The sequence below is a fragment of the Balaenoptera acutorostrata genome, chromosome 5, assembly GCF_949987535.1.
Source record: "Balaenoptera acutorostrata chromosome 5, mBalAcu1.1, whole genome shotgun sequence".
Lineage (NCBI taxonomy): Eukaryota > Metazoa > Chordata > Mammalia > Artiodactyla > Balaenopteridae > Balaenoptera > Balaenoptera acutorostrata.
The window spans coordinates 48,359,992-48,386,080 of NC_080068.1; the positions used below are offsets into that span (position 1 = coordinate 48,359,992).

General features: G+C 40.0%; 1 protein-coding gene across 6 annotated transcripts in view; it reads right to left on the reverse strand.

The window, feature by feature from the left end:
• FRAS1 (Fraser extracellular matrix complex subunit 1) overlaps positions 1 to 26,089 on the reverse strand; it is a 457,113-nt gene that overhangs the window by 253,466 nt on the left and 177,558 nt on the right. For all 6 annotated transcript variants that reach the window (XM_057546917.1, XM_057546920.1, XM_057546919.1 and 3 more), the window contains exons 5-10: positions 18,006 to 18,165; positions 16,139 to 16,272; positions 8,290 to 8,373; positions 6,506 to 6,607; positions 6,015 to 6,206; positions 1,130 to 1,219 (exon numbers count right to left, since the gene is read on the reverse strand). In XM_057546917.1, the coding sequence (XP_057402900.1) occupies positions 1,130 to 1,219; positions 6,015 to 6,206; positions 6,506 to 6,607; positions 8,290 to 8,373; positions 16,139 to 16,272; positions 18,006 to 18,165 (762 nt within the window). The remainder of the gene's footprint in view (positions 1 to 1,129; positions 1,220 to 6,014; positions 6,207 to 6,505; positions 6,608 to 8,289; positions 8,374 to 16,138; positions 16,273 to 18,005; positions 18,166 to 26,089) is intronic.

Genomic DNA, 26,089 nt, shown 5'->3' on the forward strand with positions numbered 1-26,089 from the left:
AACTTGCCCAAGGTCACAGTCAGTATGTGGCAAAGTAGGGATTTGAACTTAGAGCCTGAATGTTAACCCTATGCAATACTACATGCCCAGCTTATACAAAAAACTGGCAGGTTGACAGATGCAGTTTACCCAGATCGTAAGGAAAAAGGTTGTAGGAATCACTCCACAAATCAAAGTACCTTATCCTAATTCTTATAATCCCTTTTTGATTGGTCAATGATGCAACTGTACTTATGATCAACTGGCATACTTTTAAGAACACATTGAATTTATCAACATTCCAAGAACCCCATGTGGAAAATAAGGGCTATATAAATAGAGCAAATTTGAAGAGATTAAGATAAATATTTTTCCCTTGGGGTATATAATTTAAAAAGTACAGACTTAGGGAGAAATAAAGCTTTAGCTAATAGAGTTTTAGAGTTGGACTATTGCAAAAACCTTCTAAATGGACCACCTACTTCCACTCTCGCCCCCCTCCGTCACTGGCCCACGTGGCAGTAAAAGTGACCCTTTTGCAAGTAAGCCCCACCACAGCACTGCTCTGATCAAAACTGCCCAGAAGCTCCCATCTGCATCAGGGTAAAACCAGGGTCCAGGCTACCTGCTGGACCTCATCTCAACTCCTTTCCCGCTCATTCCTTGCCTCCAGCCAAACTCACTTTCTTGGACATGCCAAGCACACTTCTGCTTCACTGGTTTTTTTATTTGCTGATCCCTCTTCCTGGTATGTTTCTCCCCCAAGATATCCCTGGCTCACTCCCTCACATCCTTCAGGTTTTGCTCAAATTTCTCCTCATGAGAAGACTTCCTCCATCATCTGATGTAAAAGAGCACCTCCCCGCCTCAGTTACTCCCCAGCTGCCTTGTTTTCCAGGCAGCACCCATCACCATCTGACACGTGTGTTTGTTGCGTGTGTCCCCACACTAGAACGGAAACTCCCTGAGAGCAGGGACTCTGCATGCTGTGTCAGCTTCTGTATCTCCAATACCTGGCACATAGTAGGTGTGCAATCACGTTCGTTAAACAAATGAATGGGTAAAAGAAATGAGAAGGAAATGCCCCCTCATTAAATTAGTTTTGAATGATTAATTTTTGTTAGTCTTCGGTTATGAGCCCGATACTCACAAATTCTGCATTTTCTTCATATACACAATAACCATTCCTTGAAACGCATTCAGGACAGCATTTTCCATCTAAGTGAATTAATTCTTCACCCTGTAGAAGTAAGGGTTGCACAGGCACATATCAAATTAACATCTCCAGGTAGCAGCACTCAGTTGCGAAGCGGCTGAATTCCCTGACTGGAATGAAAAACCTGAACCCACCCCTCTCCTTTGGCCCCACGACTTATTCCATCTCCCCTGTGCTATCTTCCTATGAAAAGCCTGGTAAATACAGCTCACCCCTTCCTCCAAGTGCTTTTGCTTTCCAGTTCTGGCAATACTTGTGCATGATTTCCTACCCATGACCAGGAATTCACATGAAGAAGAAGAATGGCCAAGAGTAATGTTATAGTCTTGGAAAGTTATGAGTTTCAGGAAAGGATCAGCCTACCTTAAATACACAAGGCTTGAACTTGTGAGTTGGTTTCATTAACAGTGCTCAAATCAAACCAACATTTTCCCCTGAATACAAAATCAGACACATCCCTATATGCACAGACGAAGTCTCGGGCATAAATTAAACAGCAGAAAACTAATTTCTATTCAATATTCTGAAACTATTATCCAGTTCACATAATCACTATTTAAAAAATTATAAGGGGAAGGAAAGACATGCCACACTAGGAAGGTAGATGTTAAACTTTCAAAGTTATCATTTTAACTTCCCAACATCAATCATTTCAAATTTTTTATTTTTATCACAAAATAATAAATGCTTACTATAAAAAATTAAATAATTCTGAATTCTATAACTTAGAAAACATAATTTCACTGTAGTCCTACCTCCCAGGGAATCTGCTATTAAAAATACAACCTCTATTTACAATTTTTCATATGCATATACTAACATCTAATATCTATAGGCTAAAGAGTATTCTTTAAAGCACTTTCCACTTCTTAAAGATATATCTACTTTCTAAAAGATGGTGATGTTTCTTTACATGAAGACATTATTTAATTTGTGATTTATATTACATTTGAAGTGCAAAAACCATCATAGGTAAAAATGGAATAATGTAAAATTGCATAAACAGAATAATCACAATATTTTATGTTTAAAAACGCTGTGCACTAAAGAAAAACATAAAATAAAAACATTAGTTGTCTTTGAATTGTAGCATCATGAATGGATTTTAAAGTCTCTTTTCTATTTCTCTTGAGTCTTCAGTTTTCTAAAATGAATATGTATTATTTTAATGAAGGAAAAGATCACTTTTAAAAGAAACACAAAAATATATGAATGACTGTAACTTTTTATAGTATCTGAAAAGTTATTTCAAAAAGGAGGGAGTTAGATAGATCACTGTCCCTCAAAATTTCATGCCAGTCAGAGGCCAACGGAGAGCATAGTGTGCTCTAAGGAGCAGACGTATTTACATATAAATTGTTTTGCAGAAACGTGACAAACCAGCTGGTAGTGGAGGCCTAACCCACAAACACAGTGAAATTTGCTTTCAAAGCATATAAAGGGGTTTATAAACATGTAATCTAAGTCACTTAAAACAATGTTTTGAAACAAGACAGAGTATGTGTACTTCTATTAAAGACGAAATGCATGAGAGATTCTTGAGTGCCCGCTTCAATACCTACAGACAAAACTGAAAATGGAGGCTGCATCACCCGGATAAGGCAAAGAAGGTAGCCTTTCTGAGTCTTCAAATGCTGCTGTAAATAACAGCAAGCCCTGCTCCTGGGGAACAAGGATGCAGTTTTGGTGAGGTAGGAATTTCTAAATAGATTTGCTATTTATAGACATCTGGATGCCCCAAACTGCATCAGTTCACTGTGGTGGGGAGCTTGCTCTAATTAGCATCTGACTTCGGCTTTGAGAAAAATTGCTTTGTGAAACAAAGCTAACTTTTTTCTTTCTAAGAGGATTCTGCTGCTTAGGCCAGATGGAATTTGCTAACCCCTCTCTACTGAATCACACCAACATTCATCCATCAGACGAAAGACTGTGTTATTCCACTAACCTGCCCATTGGAAAAGAAAACACTCTTTTGAGGGAATTTCCCTCTGCTGGAGAAAGGAAAGGCACCTCACATTTACGGCATGCCTACCCTCTTCCGTGCACTTTGCTACAAGCTTTGATCCCCCCATCACTTTATCCCTCATACATGAATGCGAGGTCCTTTTTAAAAAAAAAAAAGTAAATTGACTTCTTCATCTGAATTCATGCTCAAAGATAATACTAAATATAGAAACACATGGAAATCGTCATATTGCACTATTCTACTGTTGATTTACTTATGTTCCAAAGTCCAGGAATTTGGTTTTATATATCAAAGACAAGGGTCATGCCATTTTCTCCTTTTTTTAACAAAGAAAAACTGTTTGCTGATTTCAGTGCAATTCGGAACACTGCTGCTGATAACAATGCAATAATTATTACAATGGTGCAGATGCACAATTTTGCCTCTTTTTCTAGAGGTTTACTTTTCTGCACCTTTGTGGATGTAGACATACTCAGACTTATTCCACCTTTGGTATGCAAGATTAGAAATCAAATGATCTTGATATATTTTAGAAAAGGCAGAAAGTAGGGTAGAATTGAATAAAAATACTAGTAGCATACTTTCACTGTTCCCCTTGGCAGATTTAGTCATTTTCTCCAGGTGCTCCTAATGCATTTAATTCATATTAATTCATAATCATTGATGCCACTGCAGATTATAATTTCTGTTTAGCTATCTGACTTCCACCAAAGCCTGGGAATTCTTGAGATTAAAATGTGCTTATTCATCTTTTTATCCCCAAGCTAAGCAGAAGTTAGGAAGCTGGTATCCCAGGCTTTCATAAGGTCATTAGCCAGAGCTATTTACAGAAGTACGGCACAGAAGGAAGGCTAAGGAATATTTGTGTAAGATTCAATTTTGCTTAAAATTTCACCTCTGGTAGTGTATCCAGTTTAGAACCCAGTGCCTTAAAACAAAATATGGGTACGTGCTAGTTGATTCAAGATCTGGAGAAATAGACTAAAGGCATTACAAGTCTTCAATTCATAAAAGAGAAGATGGGTAGGCCTGGGAGGAGGATGAGTTGGGACGAGATGGTGCTACGGGGTGACTTGGCGAATACTGAGGCCCTTTCCGCTTAAGCAGCTGCTCCCCATTTTCCTAAGAACAGAGGACAGGAACTGGCTTATGCTACCAAAGGCAGGAGCCATGGAAGATTGGCAGGTACTTGGAAATGTATTACACTGGGGATAGCGGGTCAAATTATTTTCTGTGCCTGAGACTCTTTGTTTAGACCTGACTGAAAATAGGTGGCTAAAGGACCCACCCTACCAGGATCCCTCTCCCAGATTTTCCATAAACCCTGGGATATTAGACAAATTAAAACCTTGGAAATAACCCAGCATCCTCTGGGCAGACTGCCGAGGCCAGGAAGCTCAGCCTCAGCCCGGGAGTGAGGGAGACAGAAAAGGGCCCTGACTAGGGTTTTTCTCATCTCCATCCAACCATTCTGATTCCCCTGACATAAAGAAAGAAAAGCAATGAAAAGGCATGTGGAGGGAAATAAATCTGCAAAAAGCAAGACCCTCTTTACCTAAATGTGTCTCAGCTCTACCAAGACATAGAAGTAGAAGGCAACATGAAAAAGAACTCTGTCGCTGACAGCCCTGTTTGAATGGCTGTTCCTCTTCGGGCACCGTGTTAAGAGGAGCTGAGACGTGGGGGGAGAAGTAGAAAGAAAAATGCCTTCACAGACACCCAGCGCTTCAGATCTTCCAAGTTTCCCTCATCGACTCAAGTTCACAACCCCGCGGGAAACTGGTGGGGCAGATAGGAGTGGCGAGGGAGGAGACAGCTTTAGAAGCAGTTTGTTGTGCAGCGGATCAAAATCGGGTGCAAAGGGGAAAAAAAGCCATCTCCCCACGGTATACATCTATAGTCCAAACAGAGGCTACTTTGTTAGACGATTCTAGAAATTCTGCAGACAGCAGAAGTCAACAGAGGTCGACAGAGTTAATTATTTATGAGGTCTCCCTCCCTGTCTCTTTAAAACAAAAACAAAGACAAAAACACATTTCAGGGACTTCCCTGGTGGCTCAGTGGTTAAGAATCTGCCTGCCAATGCAGGGGACACAGGTTCGAGCCCTGGTCCGGGAAGATCCCACATGCCGCGGAGCAACTAAGCCCGTGCGCCACAGCTACTGAGCCTGTGCTCTAGAGCCCACGAGCCACAACTACTGAGCTCACGTGCTACAACTACTGAAGCCTGTGCACCTAGAGCCCGTGCTCCCCAACAAGAGAAGCCACTGCAATGAGAAGCCCGCGCTCCAGAACAAAGAGTAGCCCCCGCTCGCCACAACTAGAGAAAGCCCACATGCAGCAACGAAGACCCAACACAGCCAAAAATAAAAAAAGACAAAAAACACATTTCATTTTCTTTCCCGATTCACAGGAGCAGCCTCTAGGTGTTGGCTCTCCTCTCTGCTAAACGCTGCCAGCGGGGCCTGCAACAGAAGCCGGGCCACCGGAGCACCTGCGGACTCTGTTTCACGACCAGAGCAAGCTGGGCGGCCACCAGCGTTGAGGCCCAGCTGCGCTGGCTGATAGGCTAATGTCCCATGTCATCCCTTCCAGTCCATGGCTCTGGCTCAGGGCTTCCCATCTGACCAGATGCACTGCGAGCTAAAAGCTCCAGGAGGCCGCTCCAAATCAGTCTAAACAAAGAGTGGAATTTACTTTACACCACAGAATCCTCAGGCTAAAAGCCTCCTTGAAATTGAGCGTTCAACCTGGTCGTCCCCTCTGCTGCCGAGAGGGAAGGGACAGGTGAGGGACCACCCATCCCGCCGGAGACAGCATTACAGTCCAAACGGAGATGCCTTCGTTCCTTACCTGGGCACACTCCACTTTGGCACACTCCCCAGTCCGGCAGGTCACTTGGCCCCGGTCACACGTGCAGAACTCACAGGCCGAGCCCTTCCATATTTCATCCTGGTACCGCACAAGCCCCCCATGCGAGCAGCTTCCAGCAGGAGACACACAGTCCTCGCAGCATTGCCCATGACGCTGAGCCCTTCTCTGACCCTGAGGAAACAGAGAGAACGGCGGGGAAAGGGCAGTGGTCAGGAGGGCGCGAAAACATCCCACCTGATGGGGCAGAAGGACATAAAACACCAACTCTGTGTGCTGTTTTCTTCCCCCGCCTAACCCAGCTGAGGCACGTTCCCCTCCCCCTCCACCTCCTTCCTGGGAAGCAGGTCCTTCCTGCTTCCGAGCGTCGTAAAAACTTTTGATTCCCTCAAAGGACACACTGGACTAAGAGATGCATTTCCTAAATGACCCCGAATAAAGGTTTGAAAATCAAGCTACACACTCTCAAATACCTTTTCGCATCTTAACGGAGGGCAGGCCTGTCTGTGGCACCTGACCTCACCCCAGTCACATATACACGTGGTGCAGGCGTTTTCACTCCACTGCTCACCATGCTGAGTGAAGAAAAGAAACAAAAAAGTGGAAAATCAAATGTCACATATATCAAGTAGAAACACAAGGCACATGACACAATTTTTTATCATAGTTTTTAACTGAGCCATATCGAATGTACTCTTGAGAAATAATATCATTTAGGCAGCAAGAGGCTCCAAGAAAAAAAGTCAGTAAATGTCCAAAGAGAACTTTGGATTCGTTTTCATCCAACTATATTCAATCCACAGATGTCTTGAGGGCCTGCTCTCTGCCAGGCACACAGAGGGCCTGGAACATCAAGATTAATAGGAAGACCCTGTTTGCTGGCTACTCGATGGTCATTCTTTAGCTCTTCTTTGCTGGGAGACCCAGTTCTCACTGCTACACACTCACGTTCCCAGCTTCCCTTGCAGCCAGTGCACAGACTTTGTCCCAGTCCCAACCGAGGGGACCTCAGGGGAAGTGTGCTAGAGCAGTAGAGGTTGAGGAAAAGACTTTTCTCCCCGATAAAAGAAGACAAGCCCACCCCTTTCTTCCACCAGGCTTTAGTCATGATTGGTTGAGGACGAGCTGCCTGAAGCTGTGGAAGCCACACTGGGACATGAGGTGACAAGACAGAAAGCAAATGCCAACATGCTGAGGATGGCAGGGTGGAAAGATCAAAAGAGTGAAAATCCTTGACAACATCATTGAGACCTGGATTGATCAACCCTGCAACTGTCCCACCTCTGGGCTTCTTGTTATACGCGATAATAAATGTTTCATTTTAGCTACTTTTAGAGGAGCATTTCTGTTGCTTGCAGCCAAGGACACCATAACAGGTATAGAGGCTCTCTCTTCCAGAAGAAATTAATCTAGCACATATGTGGCTACTGTATTGGACAGCACAGATCTAGTATATACAAAAATCCTTTCCCCATTAGTTATTTTCATTTACACTTCAAGCGACCCATCTAGAATTTGTGTCATCCATCCCCTAATACTCAGTTCCAGATTCTCTACTGAGAGTCAAAAATCCCAATTTCTATTTGGTTTTCCTTAGAATGACAGGCAAACAAGGGAAGCAGATGGGTTAATTTTTTATATATTCTTTGCTTTCGAATAATGTAACCTTCTTTTGGCTCAGCTAGGCAGTCCCAAGTCAGAACATTCATTCATTCAATTTGTTGCACTTACTTTTATTTAGTACCTACTATGTGTTGGGTAGTTAGCTAGACTGCCCCAATAGTACTTTCAAGTTTTCAGGCTCCACCACCCCCAGTTTCTTGCCCTTTTCCCTCTCTCACCTTCCACTCCCATGCTCCCGACCCCACTGTAAGGCAGGGGGACACTGTCTCTTGGTATCAGTGCATAAAATCCAACCAAAGCAGGCAGACATTCCCAGAGCCTCCAACATAAGTGTAAACTGACAGTAACCAATGATAGTCTTTTTTCCCTTCAAGATGTGTGAACAGTAAGTTCACCAAGGTTCATGAGCCAGGTGCTGCCTGCCAGCACATTCTTCTGTGTTTCTAATCCCCTCCGATTTAATTTTTTCACAAAGGCTTCCCATGAAGAGAAGAAAAAAGCCGTTTATGAACTGAGTTACTAATCCTGGCAGAGAGTCAGACGTGGGTGGGGGAGGTATGGTGGTTAGAAGGGCAGAGGGCAGATGTGTAAGAATGGATGTCAAAGCACCTACATGGAGCACATCAAAGCTTACCTCGTAAACTCGGCCAGCTGCAGAGCAGGATCGCGAAGAGCACTGTGGGCAACATTTTCCAGGGACTCGGACTACGGTTTCATCCTTAACGCCCCAAAAACAGGCCATCAAAAGGCGGTGTTAATAAAATCCACAACAGTAGGAAAATTTCACTCACAGCCAACTCAGTCATGTGCCTCAAACATCCAGAAACAGCAATTTCCTCTCGTTTAATATTTATTAGTCACCTGGTGCTTTGATAAGAATTAACACCTTTCAGGGCAGTGTGACTCTTAAGAAGTTTGCACATTCCTCAAGTCCCATCCACTTCTAAGAACAAACAAAAGCACAACTAATAACAATAATAACAGTACTTCGCGTTTGCCAGGTACTGTTTTAAGTGTTTTACGTGACCCTGTAAAGTAGATGCTCTTATCCCGCCTTCACAAACAAGAAGAATAAAGATCAGAGAGGTTGTGTGACTTGTCCGAGGTCACAGAGCTGACCTGGTAATAGTAAATGGTTGGCAGAGGGACTTCAGAGCACCAGCCATTCAACACTTAAGAACATTTACCCTCCTGCTGAGTCACTGCTAATCTCAAAGTGAAGGTATCCCTCCCTTGACAAACTACCTCACTATTCTTTTGCACCTTTATGGGAATCCACACATTTATATATATGCATTAGGAGGTCCTTAACATGAAAAAAAAAATCAGTCATGCCCCTAGATATCTAGGAATAAGCCAGTGCAGAGAAATGTGGGTGACAAACACTAGATGCCCAAAGAACCCCCTACCGCCTTATTCCTACAGTTTCAGCTCTACCACCTGCAACCCCAGAATATTAGACCCTTTGTCACCGTTGTCCTAAGAATTTTCACAGCAACAATCTCCTCGTTAATGCCAAAGAATCAGCTTCTCACTTTAACATCACCACAGCCTTTTGAATGGAAGGAAGGTAGGCAAATTAAAGCCAAGAGAAGGAGGATTAGAATAAATCAAGTTTCAGTGACTAAGAAGTGGTAGATCTTATACAGAAGATACCTCCTGAACAGTTAGCTGCACTTTCTCTTACAAAAAGCAGAGAATGAGATTTTATTATCATGGTTGCTATGGAATTCACTCGGCAAGAAAAGAAGGCTGGTGTACTTTGGGGCATGTGTGTAGGGGGGTGTCAAGTAACCTTAATTTTTCATGGAAAGTTCCAGTCATGCTTTTGTGGCTTTTTTAACCCAATTATATATGATCAGCTAGATTAATGCATTACTATCTAATAGGAATTTATTTCAAACACCTGAATCACTGGAATTCACATGACAACTGTTTTCTCTGCTTTAGGTTACCTTATTTCTTTATAATTCTGTAAAAATATTATGACCATTGATGTTCAATAGAGTATGTGAAAATTGGACATGCGTTGAAATCATTGAGCATTTCTTGACCTCAGAACTCGAGTTTAATGAAATTTCAGTGAGGAACTAAAAATAAAGGTATATCTGATGTCATACTCACTATTCAGTCAGTTTATGGAAGTAAACAATGAACTTTTACAATATTAAGTAAATGGGGGACAAATGTCATGATCAGAAATCTTGAACAGAAATATGGAGGTAGTATGAATCTATCTTAACCAGCACAGACTAAACCCAAGGACACTGGCAGAGTCAACTGGAGAGTGGGAGGTATGGGTGGCGGATAATTACCTGTGTAGAGGCTGGTACAGGAAAATCAAGTTTCCGATTCTTACCGGCAATACTTAATTATATATTTCATTGACAGAAACAAAACCTTTCTTCACAAATAGAGACCAAAAAGGGCAGGGAGGAAAAGCATTTAAAGAGAAAATATCCCATTACATGAGAGAACTTCTTGACTGAGAATTGAGATCCCATCTGGGCTGGTGTTTTATAAGCAGGACTGGAAAGGCAAGTAAGAAGAAGGTGAGCAGCAAAGTGGGTTAGAGAAACGGGAAAGGCGTTTTAGCTGTACGTTTTTGTTGCTATCATATACTTGAATCCTATTATTCTGGTCTTCATAGATTTGCCCTTCCAAACCTATAGACTACCCAGGGGCTAGTATGCTAGGGACTGATGACCAAATCCAGCCCCCACCAATTTCCATAAACTTTTACTGGAACGCAGCCACACCCATTAATGTACGTATTATCTATGGATGTTTCTGTGCTATAATGGCAGAGTTGAGTAGTTGTTCCAACTATAGGGCACACAAAGCTGAAAATGTTCACTATCTGACTCTTTACAGAAAAAGTTTGCCAACCCCATGTCTAATATGGTACCCTCAGTAATCAAAGGAGTTCAATACCAAAATAATATATGCTTAACGTCATTACAATTTTGGGTGGGACCACCATTAAGGATATACAGTTGACCCTTGAACAATGCAGAGGTTAGGGGAGCTTACCTCCACAGGGTTGAAAATCCGAATATAATTTATAGTCAGCCCTAGGTATCCACGGTTCCTCCACATCTGTGGTTCCGCATCCGTGGATTCAACCAACCATGGATCGTATAGTATTGTACTATTTACTATTGAAAAAAATCCATATATAAGTGGACCCACATATTTCGAACCACATTGCTCAAGGGTCAACTGTATTTAATTATGGTTTTCCATATTCCTTAAATAAAAATACTTATGACAAAGTTTATAGTATGTTATGGCTCACAGCTCTTGACAAAATATCTTCTCCTATAACACCTCTGAAGATATAAAAATGAGATGAAAATTCTACCACCAAAAAGTAGAACAGCCAACCTCCTACCATTGCCGAGGAAGTCCCACTGACCATAAGACTTTCTGTGGCCTTTCTTTGCTTTATAAACCAAAACAGAAACAAGAACCATCATTTCTTCCCAACTCTCTGCCTTCCAATATCAAACACAACATGGGTTTGTCCCTCAATATGCGGCCACTGCAGTTTGAAGCCATTAGAGCGCCATCCTAGCCTTTCAACTCCCTCGATGTCTTTCTATCTAATCAGAGCCCATAATGTAAAAAAAAAAGGAAAACAAAACAAAAAGAGTGGGAAGTATGTGTGTTGGGGGAGGTGGAGGAAGTGATGAAAAGTGGGGAAGAAGACACTCAAATGTAAAGCACACAGTCACCGAGAAACATGGCGAGAACCCTTGCAAATCGGGGATTACGGTTTTACACTTCATGAATTCAAAATGTAAGAGGGTTGGGCAGTGGAGAGAGAAAAAGATCTGACCTCAGTACAATAGAGCTACACTAAATGAAAACCTGCCAGACCCTTGGTCGAGGAAACACGCACCTTTCTTAGCACCTGGCTATGGATCCAAGAAAGGGAATTAGCCAAGGGCAGGCTGCTTACCCTTGCAGCTTTCAAGCACTGGGTATGGACAGATTTCTCTTGATCAAGGCTGAGTAAACAGAAAGAAAAGAACTTGGGGGAAAATCCCTAAAGAGCAAGTGAAAGTAATAACATTCTGAAGATGCACAGAAAGAACAGATTTCTGGAAACTAAGTACTGCAGGATCTAAAATAAAAGATTTAAAAGCCATTTGCAACTTCAGTAAGATAGAAGAAAATGCAGTCTTTATTAAATAGAAGGAAGAAGCAATAAAGAAAGAAAAAGCATTGGGGTTAAAAAAAAGATGAACCAGTGATAGGAGAAATAAGGAAGAATTAAAGAAAATTAAAGGAAAATCATCAAATTAAAATCAATACTGGAGGTAGTAAACACAAACTCAAGAAGCTCTCTCCATAACGCAGAGGAAAGACACAAAAGTGAAAATGATGAGAGAGAAAGTGACCAATAATGAGGGGGAAGGCAGGGGAGCAATCTAAGAATCATAGGTGTTTCTGAAGAAATGAGAATAATTGGAACAGACATGACTAATCAAAGCCGTAACTAAAGAAAACATTTCACACCTGGAATATAGACTGAAAGGGCTTCACAGTATTCTAGGCAAACTATGTGAAAAGACACCTCACTTGGAAATATCCTGGGAAAATGTTTTAATTATAAAGATGAAGAAACATCCTGCAAGAATTCAACAGAGTAAACTAGCTGAATATAACAGAATAGAAAGCAGAAAAACCTCAGACTCCTCCATAGCACTAAACTCCAGAATTCAATGGAACAGAGTTTATAGGGTTGATATGAGAAAAGATTATAATCTCCTTAAATTTTAGACCCCTACAAATTATCTTTCATGAATGTAGGCAAATAGAAAATAATTCTCAAACACTTAGTGGCTCAGAAGACATACCAATTTTTATCTTTTTTAAAAAAATCTGAAGATGAAGTTCAATTCACTTAGATTAATCAATATTGGGAATGGGAAAATTGTAGTATTAAAAAAATTGATGGGAGAAAATATTTGTAAATGAAACAACAGACAAAGGATTAATCTCCAAAATATACAAATAGCTCATGGAGCTCAATATCAAAAAAAACAAACAATCCAGTTAAAAAATGGGCAGAAGGCCTAAATAGACATTTCACCAAGGAAGACATACAGATGGCCAAGAGGCACATGAAAAGATGCTCAACATCACTAATTATTAGAGAAATGCAAATCAAAACTACAATGAGGTATCACCTCACGCCGGTCAGAACGGCCATTATCAAAAAAGCTAGAAACAATAAATGCTGGAAAGGGTGTGGTGAAAAGGGAACCCTCCTACACTGTTGGTGGGAATGTAAATTGATACAACCACTATGGAAAACAGTATGGAGGTTCCTTAAAAAACTACAAATAGAACTACCATACGACCCAGCAATCCCACTACTGGGCATATACCCTGAGAAAACCATAATTCAAAAAGAGACATGCACCACAATGTTCACTGCAGCACTATTTACAATACCCAGGACATGGAAGCAACCTAACTGTCCATCAACAGATGAATGGATGAAGAAGATGTGGCACATATATACAATGGAATATTACTCAGCCATAAAAAGAAACGAAATTGAGTTATCTGTAGTGAGGTGGATGGACCTAGAGTCTGTCATACAGAGTAAAGTAAGTCAGAAAGAGAAAAACAAATACCGTATGCTAACGCATATACATGGAATCAAAAAAAAAATGGTACTGATGAACCTAGTTGCAGGGCAGGAATAAAGAGGTAGACATAGAGAATGGACTTGATGACATGGGGTGGGAGGGCGAAGCTGGGGTGAAGTGAGAGTAGCATGGACATATATACACTACCTAATGTAAAATAGTTGGCTGGTGGGAAGCAGCAGCATAGCACAGGGAGATCAGCTCGGTGCTTTGTGATGACCTAGAGGGGTGGGATAGGGAGGATGGGAGGGAGGCTCAAGAGGGAGGGGATATGGGGACATGTGTATGCATATGGCTGATTCGCTTTGTTGTGCAACAGAAACTAACAAGGTACTGTGAAGCAATTATACTCCAATAAAGATCTATTTAAAAAAAAATTGGTGATAATAGCATAAGGAAGAACTCTCATCAGACTGAATATTTTAATGAGCCTACAAAAATGTGGATGGGCTAGGGCTCTGTTCACAAGGCATCTGGACAGAAGCTGAAGGCAAGCAATTTCAGTATGAATTTACATCACCCACTAAGGGAACAACCCCTTATTTGAACACAGGAATTTCTCCTTTTGTCAGAGATGATCACTAACTCCTAACATCTGATCATAACTATGCAAACAAATATATCCACATTTGCCTACCAAAAAACTGGAATAAATTCCAAAAGAAATTCTATTGTGATCTTTTGGAATGGTGGAAATATGGAAGATTTTTTTCTTTTCTGCTTTTCCGCTTTTTGCAAACTTTCCTTAAGGAATACAGATTCCTTTTACAATTTAAAAAACACTTTATATTAAAAATCAAATTTTTCTAAAGCTCAAGACCTGGAAATGCATTTCTTCTGATGAACTTGTGTTCTTTTTTAAATGAATGAGTTTTAAAAAATGAATGGGTTAACACATATAAAAGGCTTGCAATCACGCTCAGTGATGTTAGCAACTATCGTTTTGTGATTATTATTATACATAAATGATATGTAACTCATCATTTTGGGAGGCGATATAGTGTAATGGTTAAAAATATGTCAGGTGTGGTCTGTTGAGGCTGTGATGTATAACTACCTAGGTTAGAAGCAATGAGAGTTCATAACTGTGGTACCCTGAGCAAATTATTTAAACCCTGTATCTCAGTTTTATCCACTATAACATGGGATGATAGTAATAGCTCCTACTTCAGAGGGCTGTTACACAAATTAAAAGCTCTTAAAATTAATGATTAGCACATAATATATGCCCCCAGTGTGGGGATGGTGATGGGCAGATGGTGGTGGTGAGAATGTTTCCAACAAAGGCACTAATTCTACAGCACCTCTTATATCATCAGAACACCCAATGGTTAATAGTGATATTAAATCAAGAAAAATGGTTTAAATAGTCTGACAGTTGGGTAGTTTTTAATGTCAAGGCAAAACTACAGACTTGATGCAAGAGTGATTAAGATCAATCTATTTCCAAGACTTCAGAATGCTTGCATAGCAATTAGCTCTAAAGTATGGCAACAAATTTCATCTTTTTAAGGTAAACAATGCAAACTATAAGTGAGTACTGTTTGAAGCTAGAATTTATCTTTAACGTTTTTTTAGAATGGGAACCAGTACTTTCAATTATTCCAAGCTAACCCCTGATATGCAGTCAGGGTTAAGTTTTTAAAGACTTAAAACAGAAGGTTCACAATGGAGTGTTTCCTCTATCCGTTCTCCCACCTCCCTTACTGTAATGGTGGCAAACTGCTTAATTAACCTTCTTACACAAGGGGACTAAAGCCTGGAATGTGTACATCAAAATGCCCCAACACTACAATATCTTCTGAATGTAAGATATTATGCAACTCTACCAAGAAGCTCATTTGTAATCTGAAAGCTAGGACAAGACTTTGTGATGAATTGAGAGGTGTGACACGTGTGCAGTAGTTGCTGTAGTGTGGGTAATACAATCTAGTCTTTCAATTGATACATTTTCCCTTTATTTGGCATTTAGCATTTCTTGCCTAATTGCATTTTGTCTGCCTTTAAAAATATTGCCCAATTGTCACAGTATGCCATGTTATTGATTTTGTTTTATTTGACACAAAGTACTGCTCTGTATCAACTGAATGTTGGCTTCCAGCTTTTTCTTAGATCAAAAAATGAGCTATTTTTCAACTGGAGGCAAACTCCTTCCACGGTTATCTGTCAACTGCTAAGAAACATCCATAGGAGCTACTGGAAGAAGAAAACACTATAAAATACCATGTACACCAAATTTATTTGCAATTGATTTTCTATTGTAAATCTGTGTGAAGAGCCTAATGTTTTGAAAATCAGATCAGCTTTAAATGAAGAACAAGGTCCCCCTATTTTAAACCTCCCTGGAGAAAATCCTTTGATAATTTGAATCATTATCTAATAAAAATTAAATAAGGTACATCTGGATAATCAGGTCCAAAGACATGTATACGTCTTTAAAAAGCAGACTATACCTATGCATTGAAAACCAATAACAATCCTGGTCATCTTACTGAATTTTCCAGATGTTTAGCTTCACATTTTTGGAACATCTGCAACTAGAGTTTGGCAGCTTCTTTATGTGTACCCTGAAGGCTCAGTTTCATTATGTAACAATTAGCCTAAATGGCTGGTAATTAGACCTATCTGTAGCATCTAAGGGTAAAAGAAATCTCTCAGCGGTGGTCTCCAAACGTGTAAGGAAAATAAAACAGCCTTTGCTTCTCGTTCTCAGTACTTCCGAGGTCTGCCTGACAAAATCTCAGAAGAGACTCCCAAGTTCCTGAACAGTGAAGTTAACAGTCTGTGAAGGATCCATTCTGAGGCTGTCTTCCTTACCTGGTTACAAAACAGAGGATGACACTGAGCTGTGAAGCACTGGGCGACCCCGTTTCTACAAACACACTTGGCGCACCGACTCAATGGCCAGTCCTCGCCATCCTGAAACACACGGCCTTCGTAGGAACAGGGTTCTGGAAGGTCAGAGCAATAAGGATTACCGGGGGGGATTGCACTTGCTGATCCCAGGGCTGCCTGCATGCGTGTGTGGCCAGTGCAGTCACACAGGGCCCTGTGCTCAGGGGCGCAGTGCGAACAACAGGGCCCCGTGCTTGGGGTATTGCTCTGCAGTCACTGTATGCAGTTCTTAACTTTCTCTCTGAGTTTCATAAGTGAAATCTGGTGCAACGGGTAGCATGTGCGACAGGTAGCATGTGCTAGGGGTTTGGGGTCTCACTCATGCATGGCCCTACCTCCCCGCTGCCTCCTTGCCTTCTGGGTTCTCAGGAGCCTGACCCCAAATCCATGCCCAGTGAAAGCTGCCACCCTCTAACCATAGCAGGGACCTGGGTGTGGGTACCTGGGGAGTGCATGTACCTTAAGCACCAAGTAGTGGGGGGACCCAGGGTACCTGTTGGGGGGGGGGGTCTTACCCACCCAGCAAATATCCCCATGCCTTAGGGAGTGTGACATGAATACTAAATTAAAAACAGGACAGGTTGCAAAAACCACGGAAGAAAATAAAAGCTTTTTCCCCCTGCTCTTTGAACAAGGGGCCCTGCATTTTTATTATGCACCCAGTAAATTACAGAGTTGGTGCTAGCTGATCCTCTAATCTCTCCAGGCAAAATGCTCCCAATGGATCTTTCTCATGGACAGCCAACAAGAAAGCACCCTAAAATGTAAGAAAGGAGCCCACAAACCCAGACAGCCCACTCTCTACCCCATCCCTAAACTCTGTTGTTGGAGTATTTTTACTTGTAGGGTTATTTGGCCCAAAGCAGCTGCCCGTCCTTTTCCGGTGGATGACATCTGAAATGCATGAGGAATGCATTCTACTTTCATCCTTCCCTAACCATACTTTTTAATCCCCAGAAGTGTTCTCCAGGGTAAACAGTTGCCAGGAATGGAATAACTGGGGATCAGAAAGAAACCAGAGGTCTTTTTAAAGGGAAAAGGCAAGGATAGAGTGTAGCTTCCAGGTGCTATTTAAAAAGAGTAATTTTAGCTATTATACACCAGGAGAGAATATAATACAGAAATGGCAATAATTCATATTTATCGTGAAGCAAACACTACTTAATTATAAAAATGGAAAGGGACATATATCGCTAAAATGTAATAAAAGGGTACGTGGTCCAAGCATGGATTCTAAGGAGAGGGCCTCGAAGCATGCCCCTGGCTTGCTGAGCCATGCCTTGGTTTGCAGGCAGGCATAATCTCCACAGCGAAGAGGCCATAAAGACAAATGAAATACCTGCTTCCTACTTGGTGTGTTTTGGAGAAAGATGTTATGTCAACTGAAAGACCAGCCAGCAGAATTAGTGGTAGTGTTACTACATGGAGAAGTGATTTGTTCTTTCTTCTCTCCACCGAGAGGCAGGAGGAACTATTAATACCTTGGCCTTATGCAATCACAGCAAAGGGTCTTGTCCTTCCTCCCTTTCCTTCTTAGGAGCTATGAACACAGAGGGATTGCATCTGGCCAAGGCAAAATAATAAATCAGAGAGTCCCAGAATCTCAAGTTTGGAATGGAGCTCAGTCTCTGCAACATCGCTTCTGCCATGTGCAAGGCTACACCTCGGTTCCAATAAGGAATGGGGTTAGGGATCTCTGTACCACACTGAGCAAGAAAGAGAAGAGCTGGGATGTCACCAGGTAAACCTCAAAGGCAAAGAGGGTCTCTCTCTACAAGCTCATACTCACTCCCAGGGCCCACACAGACTGGGCAGCAGCTTCCTTCAGGGATGAATTCCAGCTCCTGGTGTCCACACAACAGTGGTGGGCATGGTCGGGAGGTGCATCGGACTTCCCCATGAGTGCAAGAGCACACACTGCACGGGGACGAGGCCCACTCTGTCCCATGCTGTGCATTAGGGAAAAAAAAAAAAAAAAAGAAAAGAAAATTATTGTCAGAATATAGGCTTTCATTTGACCAAACAGACACAAGCCTTCTCTTAAACAAATGAAGGTTGGAGCTCAGGAGAGATGGAAGAAGGCTCTAGGCTTGCAAGGCTGAGACCAGGGTTTGTAATATTCCAAGTCAGAGACCAATTTTATAATTGAGTTGTATTTTTCCTTTTTTATCCCTAAAATTTTACATTTGAAAATTTCAGAAAAGCACAAAAATAAAATAAAAATGACCCCAATCCTATCATTTAAAAAATTCTATGAAGACCAAAGTAAAATATGCACACATACACGTATATCTACTGAATTCTTTATAATAGTTATATTATTTTCAATATAGCTCTCACTCTGTATTATGCTTTTTTTTTTGGCCTTTACTTTTTACCCTGATGAGTTCCCATATTTGTGTTCTCTCTCTCTCTCTCCCTCCCCCCACCCTTCTTTCTCTCTCTCCCGTTCCAGTGATCTTATGGTCCCAGGGAACCCGTCATAGCCAGCAGGAGGCACCTGGTCCAAATTGTAGAGCAAACTAATTCCTGGCGAGGGTGTGCATCTACACACACAGAATGTCCCTAGCCCACTTTAGGCTGGGATACAACATTCCCAAAGCTGGCACTGTATTGGTGATCTAACAGATCTATGTTTTGAGTTATATGATTTACTAAGCACCAAAAGTATCTAAATGAGCCACTCTCAGATGTGATGCAGAGTGAGGGCAGGGGTAAACCCTGAATGTAAAAGCTGCAAGTATGTTGATTGCTTGGGGAAGTAGCTGTCAAAATACATTATGTTCTCAATGGCAGAGTGGAATGATGGTGGCCTTTTTAAAAATGTATGAAAAAAAAATGAGCTTAATCCATAAAGTTTTCCTCTTATAACATTTTCTTAAATATCGTATTCCTTTGCCTCTATTAAATGTAGCATATGATGATATCTGATTCAGCACAAGTCATATATAGACTTCTATTAAAAACATCACACACACCCAGTGCTCAGTCATCTAAATATAATCTGGGGATTTCAACTGTATCACTGAGAAGCATAGAAAATAAACATCCTCTTGCTTCTCCTCAAGCCAGCATCCAGAATAATTATTCACCTCTCTCAAACACAAAAGGACTCTGTCTTACTTAAACAAGTCACTGCCCCTTTATTCTGCAAATTGCTGCCAGGTTGCAAGCATGCCAAGTCTGATGTTTTGGAGTTACTAATAACCTGTGCTATTATTGTAACAATAATAGTAATAGGTAGTCACGGTCATCCAATTATTTGGGAACCAAGTCCTCACCTTACCATCATGAAAATTACTTTCTTTAGGTGGACTTACTGGGAGTACAAGAGGGCAGAAATGCAAGGAATGCACTGAGTTGGATGAACCAAGGATTTCCTTGGATGCATGCATGTTCTCAGATCCAAGCTCAGCCCTCCCTGCCTTGGGGACTATGAGTGTGATGTAATCTTTCTAGATCTCAGCTTCCTGGTCTAGAAAACTTAAATGGTATGACGATATCTTGTGCACTTGGTTATTGTAAAGGTTAAACGAGGCAGTTGTTAAAGAGCCAGCAAGGGGAGTGGCAGGTAGGAGGTGCTCAATCCTCTCCCTTCTCTCCACTGCATGAGTCCACGGTCTTCCTACTCCTTTTCACACCTATGTGCTGACTGTGATCCCGGCAACAGACTTGGATGCCAAGGCCAAGTCCTCTCCTATCAATTTTTACTTCTTCTATAATTAAATATAAAATTTCAAATTTAGTGTAGCATATAAATGGGCAAGTCCATAACTTGCTAATAAATTATTGGCTAATAAAAGATAGTAGGCAATTGACCTTTATGCTTTGAAAGGCCTAAGCATAAAAGCAAAGGAAGAAATTGTAAGAGAAAAATTAATAGGTTCTGATGAGTTAAAATTTTAAAAGTCTGTCAAATATACATTATAAAAAAAATTTAAAAGGCAAATGACAAACTGATTTTTAAAAACAGCAAATTATATTAATTAGAATTATACTCCACTATATAAAATCATTTGCAAGCAATAAGAAAAGACTGGAGGCAAGATCAAGATGGTAGAGTAGGAAGATTCTGAGCTCACCTCCTCCCATGGAGGCACCAAAATTACAACTACATATAGAACAACAACTCTCTCTAAGAACAACCTGCAGACTAGCAGAACAGTTCTTCTACAATTAAGAATATAAAGAAAAAAACCTCATTGAGATGGGTAGGAGGTGACCCCATACCCCTGGCAGGAAACTCAAAAGCCAAATGAATATCACAAACTTGGAGGACCTCCCTAAGAAGTGAGGAGTTCCAGCCCCACATTGGGCACCACAGCCCTGAGACCAGCACCAGGAAGATGAGACCCCATAACTGGATTTGAAAACCTGTGGGACTTACATTGGGGAAAGCCAGAGAGCTATGGGAAACCAAGACTCCCCTCTTAAAGGGCTTATGCACAAACTCGCTCTCTCTGAGTCCCAGCACAGAGGCAGTGGTATGAAAAGAATCTGGCCCTCTAGCCCGCCTGCCAAGGTGGCCCCAGCACACCTTCCAGCCTGTGCCCACTCCACCTCCTGCCATGCCACCAAGGTAGCAACCCTAATCCAGCCCAGGAAAGCCTTGGCCAGTGTCCACTTCAGTTCCAGGCATCTTTCCAGGGAGGCCCCAGCCCTGCCTGACATGCCCTAAAACCCACCCCTGCCATGCTGCTCCAGTCCCAACTGCCAAGGCCACCTGGCACACAAAATCTACATAGGAACAATTCTACACAAGGCCACACCTTTAAGACCAGGAGAGAATTTCACCTAATTCACAGAAGCAAATCCAGAAAATCAAACAAATGAGAAAAGAGAAGAATTTGTTCCAAAAGAAAGAACGAGATAAAACCCCAGGAAAAACAACTCCAATGAAATAAAGATAAGTAATTTACCTAATAAAGAATTCAAAGCAATGGTTATAAAGATCCTTATAGAAATTAGGAGAAGAATGGTAGAACACAGTGAAAACTTCAACAAAGAGATAGAAAATATAAAAAAAGAAACAATCAGAACTGAAGAATACAATAATTAAAAGGAAAAATATGCTAGAGGGAATCAAGAGCAGATTAGATGTTACAAAAGAATATATAAGCAACATGGAAGACAGACTAATGGAAATCACTCAATCATTACAGCACAAAGAAAAAAAAAAAGAATTTTTAAAAATGAGGATAGTTGGGCTTCCCTGGTGGCGCAGTGGTTGCGAATCTGCCTGCAGGTGCAGGGGACACAGGTTTGGGCCCTGGTCTGGGAAGATCCCACATGCCGCTGAGCGACTGGGCCCATGAGCCACAATTACTGAGCCTCCACATCTGGAGCCTGTACTCCGCAGCAAGAGAGGCCGCGATGGTGAGAGGCCCGCGCACCGCAATGAAGAGTGGCCCCCACTTGCCGCAACTAGAGAGAGCCCTTGCACAGAAACGAAGACCCAACACAGCCATAAATAAATAAATAAAAACAAATACTTAAAAAAAAAAAAAGCAGAAGAAGACTAAACCCGTTTACAGTGTTTGAAACCCACTCACTAAAATATTAAAAAAAAAAAAAATGAGGATAGTTTAAGGAACCTCTGAGACAATATCAAGCATACTAACATTTGCATTATCAGGATCTCAGAAGGAGGAGAGAGAAAGAAAGGGGCAGAAAACTTATTTGAAGAAATAATGGCTGTAAACTTCCCTAACATGGGGAAGGAAATAGTCCCAAAGAAGATGTACCCAAAGAGATCCACACCAAGACACATCATGATTAATAAGGCAAAAGACAGAGAGAGAATTTCAAAGGCAGCAAGAGGAATACTATGCATAATATTCAAGGGAAATCCCATAAGGCTATCAACTGATTTTTCAGCAGAAACTTTGCAGGCCATAAGGGAGCAGAATGATATATTTAAAGTGCTGAAAGGAAAAAAATCTTATAACCAAGAATACTCTGCCCAGCAAGGCTATCATTCGGAATTGAAGGCAAGATAAAGAGCTTCCCAGACAAGCAAAAACTAAGATTTCATCACCACTAAACTGACCTTACAAGAAGTGTTAAAGGGTCTTCTTTAAGCAGAGAAGAAAAGGTCACAACTAGAAATATGAAAATATATGAACAAAAAAAAAAATCTCACTGGTAAAGGCAAATATATGGTAAAGGTAATGTATCAACTATTGAAAAAGCAAGTAAAATTTGAAAAGCAAAAATTGTAAAATCAACTAAAACTACAATTAGTAGTTAAGGAATATAGAAAGTAAAAAGATGTAAAACATGACATTAAAAACATAAAACATGTGGAGGGGAGTAAAAATGTAGTGCCTTTAGAATGTGTTCAAACTTAAGTAACTATCAGCTTAAAACCAACAGCCATGTATATATATATCAATCAATATATATGAACCTTAATGTAACCACAAACCAAAAATCTACAATAGATACACAAAAAATAGAAAGAAACTCATCAAACTACAAGGGAAGAGACTAAAAGAAGAAGAAAGGAACAAAGAAGTACCCAAAATAACCAGAAAACAATTAACTAAATAGCAACAAGTACATACTTACCAATAATCACTTTAAATATAAATGGAATAAATGCTTCAATCAAAAGACATAGAGTGAATAGATTACAAAAAAAGACCCATTTATATGCTGCATTCAAGAGACTCACTTCAGATCTAAAAACACACATAGCCTGAAAGGGAAAGGATAGAAAAAGATATTCCATGCAAATGGAAATGAAAAGAAAGCTGGAGTAGCACTACTCTGATCAGACAAAACAGACTTTAAAACAAAGACTACAATAAAAAAATAAATGTGGTCATTACATAATAATAAAGAAAACAATCCAATTTACAATTGCATCAAAAAGAATAAAATACCTAGGAATAAATTTAACTAAGGAAGTGAATGTCCTGTACTCTAAAAACTAAAAGACATCAATGAAAAAAATTGAAAGAGAAATGGAAAGGTATGCTGTGCTCATGCTATGGAAGAATTAATATTGTTAGAATGTTCATATTACCTAAAGTAATCTACAGATTCAACTCAATCTCTATCAAAATACTCAGGGTATTTCTCACAGAACTGTAACAAATAGTTCTAAAATTTGTGTGGAACCACAAAAGACTCCAAATAGCTGAAGCCATCTTGAGTAAGAAGAACAAAGCTGGCAGTATCACACGCCCTGATTTCAAACTATACTACAAAGCTATAGTAAGCAAAACAGTATGGGGCTGGCATAAAAACAGACACATAGGTCAGTGGAACAGAATAGAGAGCCCAGAAATAAGGTCACCACTTGTGGTCAATTAATCTAAGACAAAGAAGGCAAGAATATACAATAGAGAAAGGATGACCTCTTCAATAAGTGATGCTGGAAAAACTGGACAGCTACATGTAAAAGAATGAAACTATACCATTTTCTTATACCATATACAAAAATAAACTCAAAATGGATTAGCGACTTAAATATAAGACCTGAAATCATAAAACTCCTAGAAGAAAACATAGGTTGTACGCTCTTTGACATGGGTCTTAGCAATATTTTTTTGTTCTGTCTCCTCAAGCAAGGGAAACAAAAGCAAAAATAAACAAATGGGGCTACATCAAACTAAAAAGCGTTTGCACAGTGAAGGAAACCTCCACAAAATGAAAAGGCAGCCCACTGAATGGCAGAAAATATTTGCAAATGATACATCTGTAAGGGGTTAATATCCAAAATATAAAAAGAACACATACAACTCAATTTTAAAAAAAGTCCAATTAAAAAATGGGCAGAGGACCTGAATATTCATTTTTCCAAAGATGACATAAAGATGGCCAACAGGACCACGAAAAGACGCTCAACATCACTAGTCACCACTAGTTATCAGGGAAATACAAATCAAAACCACAGTGAGATATCACCTCATACCTGTCAGAATGGCTATTATCAAAAAGACAATAAATAACAAGTGTTGGCAAGGATGTAAAGAAAAGGGAACCCACTTGTAATGTTGGTGGGAATGTAAATTGATATAGTCACTTGGAAAACAGTATGGAGGTTTAATTTTTGAGGAAAAATTAAAAATAGAACTACCATATGATCCAGTAATTCCACTTCTGAGTATTTATCTGAAGAAAACAAAAACACTAATTCAAAAAGATATATGCACCCCAATGTTCATTGGAACATTATTTGTAATAGCCAAGATATGGAAGCAACCTAGTGTCCATCAAGAGATGAGTGGATAAAGAAGATGTAACACACACACACACACACACACACACACACACACACACACACACACAGAGGAATATTACTCAGCCATAAAAAATGAAATTTTGCCGTTTGCAAAAATATGGATGGACCTAGAGGATATTATGCTTAGTGAAATAAGTCTGACAGAGAAAGACAAATATTGTATGACTTCACTTATATATGGAATCTAAAAAACAAAACAAAAGAATAAACAAAACCAAACGAAAACAGGCTCAGATACAGAGAACAAGCAGGTGGTTATCAGAGCGGAGGGGATATGTGGGGGTGAAATAGGTGAAGGGGACTAAGAGGTACAAACTTCCAGTTATAAAATAAATAACTCATGGGGATGTAATGTACAGCATGGAGACTATAGTCAATAATATTGTAATAACTTTGTATGATAACAGACGGTAGCTAGACTCATAGTGGTGATCATTTCATGATGTATAAAAATATTGAATCACTATGTTGTGCACCTGAAACTAATATTATATTGTAAGTCAACTATACCTCAATTTAAAGAAAAAGAAAAAATATCCCAATGGAAAAAAAAAGCAACAAGCTTATGGAATATTCAACTTTATTAACTGCAAAGAAATATTATTTAAAATAAAATTAGATAATATCTTTTAATATCAGATATGGAAAGTGTTTAAAATTCATAGTAGCTATTGTCAGTGAAGCTACAATGGAGTGGAATTCTCCTACACAGAACCTTCTCTCCTGATAGCACCTGGAACAACTCAGCCAGGCAGGGCCTACCCTAGGTAATCAGACCTGAAAAGAAGCTGTACTATCCGTGATAGTCCCACTGGGTTTATCATTAGACACAGACAACTTAAAATTGAATTTTAATGACCACAGATGTCACAGCTTCAATACTCAAAATCTTTAGATGCTTTGACCTACTAATTTCACTTTTAAGAAGTTATCTGGAGAAAATGATCAATGACACACCAAAAAGTTTAAATACAAGGAATTCCACCTCATTGTTCCTCATAGCGAAATTGGAAATATTTTAGTGAATATTGGAAGCTACCCAAGTGCCTAATAATAGGAAATCATGTTCTCCAAGAGTATGCTGGGGAACTATTTACAACATAATGTTATATAAAAAAGCAAGATATAAACTGTATACATAGTATAATTACAATTATGTAAAAACATGTTTCTCTATCTATCTATCTATCTATCCATCCATCCATATTCACTGCCAGCTCCCCCCTCCGCCCCCAACAAAAAAAAAACCTGAGGAAGCAATAGTGGTTTTCATAGCTTGGAGATTACTAGTGGATTTTTTTCTGCTTGCATACTTTTCTATTTTCCAAAATTTCACCAATAAACAAATATTCATTTTAGTCATCAGAGAGCAAAGTACTGTTTAAAATATCTAATGAATCATTTACATATCTTAAATAAAGTAAAATTTGAAAGCTGCTTATAAAACAACTTGAAGTGAATGTCTTTATTCTATTAAAAGTTAGGAAATTGCTTCTAAACATCTAGACGTTTCATTAAAACAAGAGCTTGTTTTTGTCACTACTGAGAAACACTAACTGTCATTTCTTAAACATTTGCAATCATACCACCTCTCAGATGAGGCCACAAAAATTAATTATAAT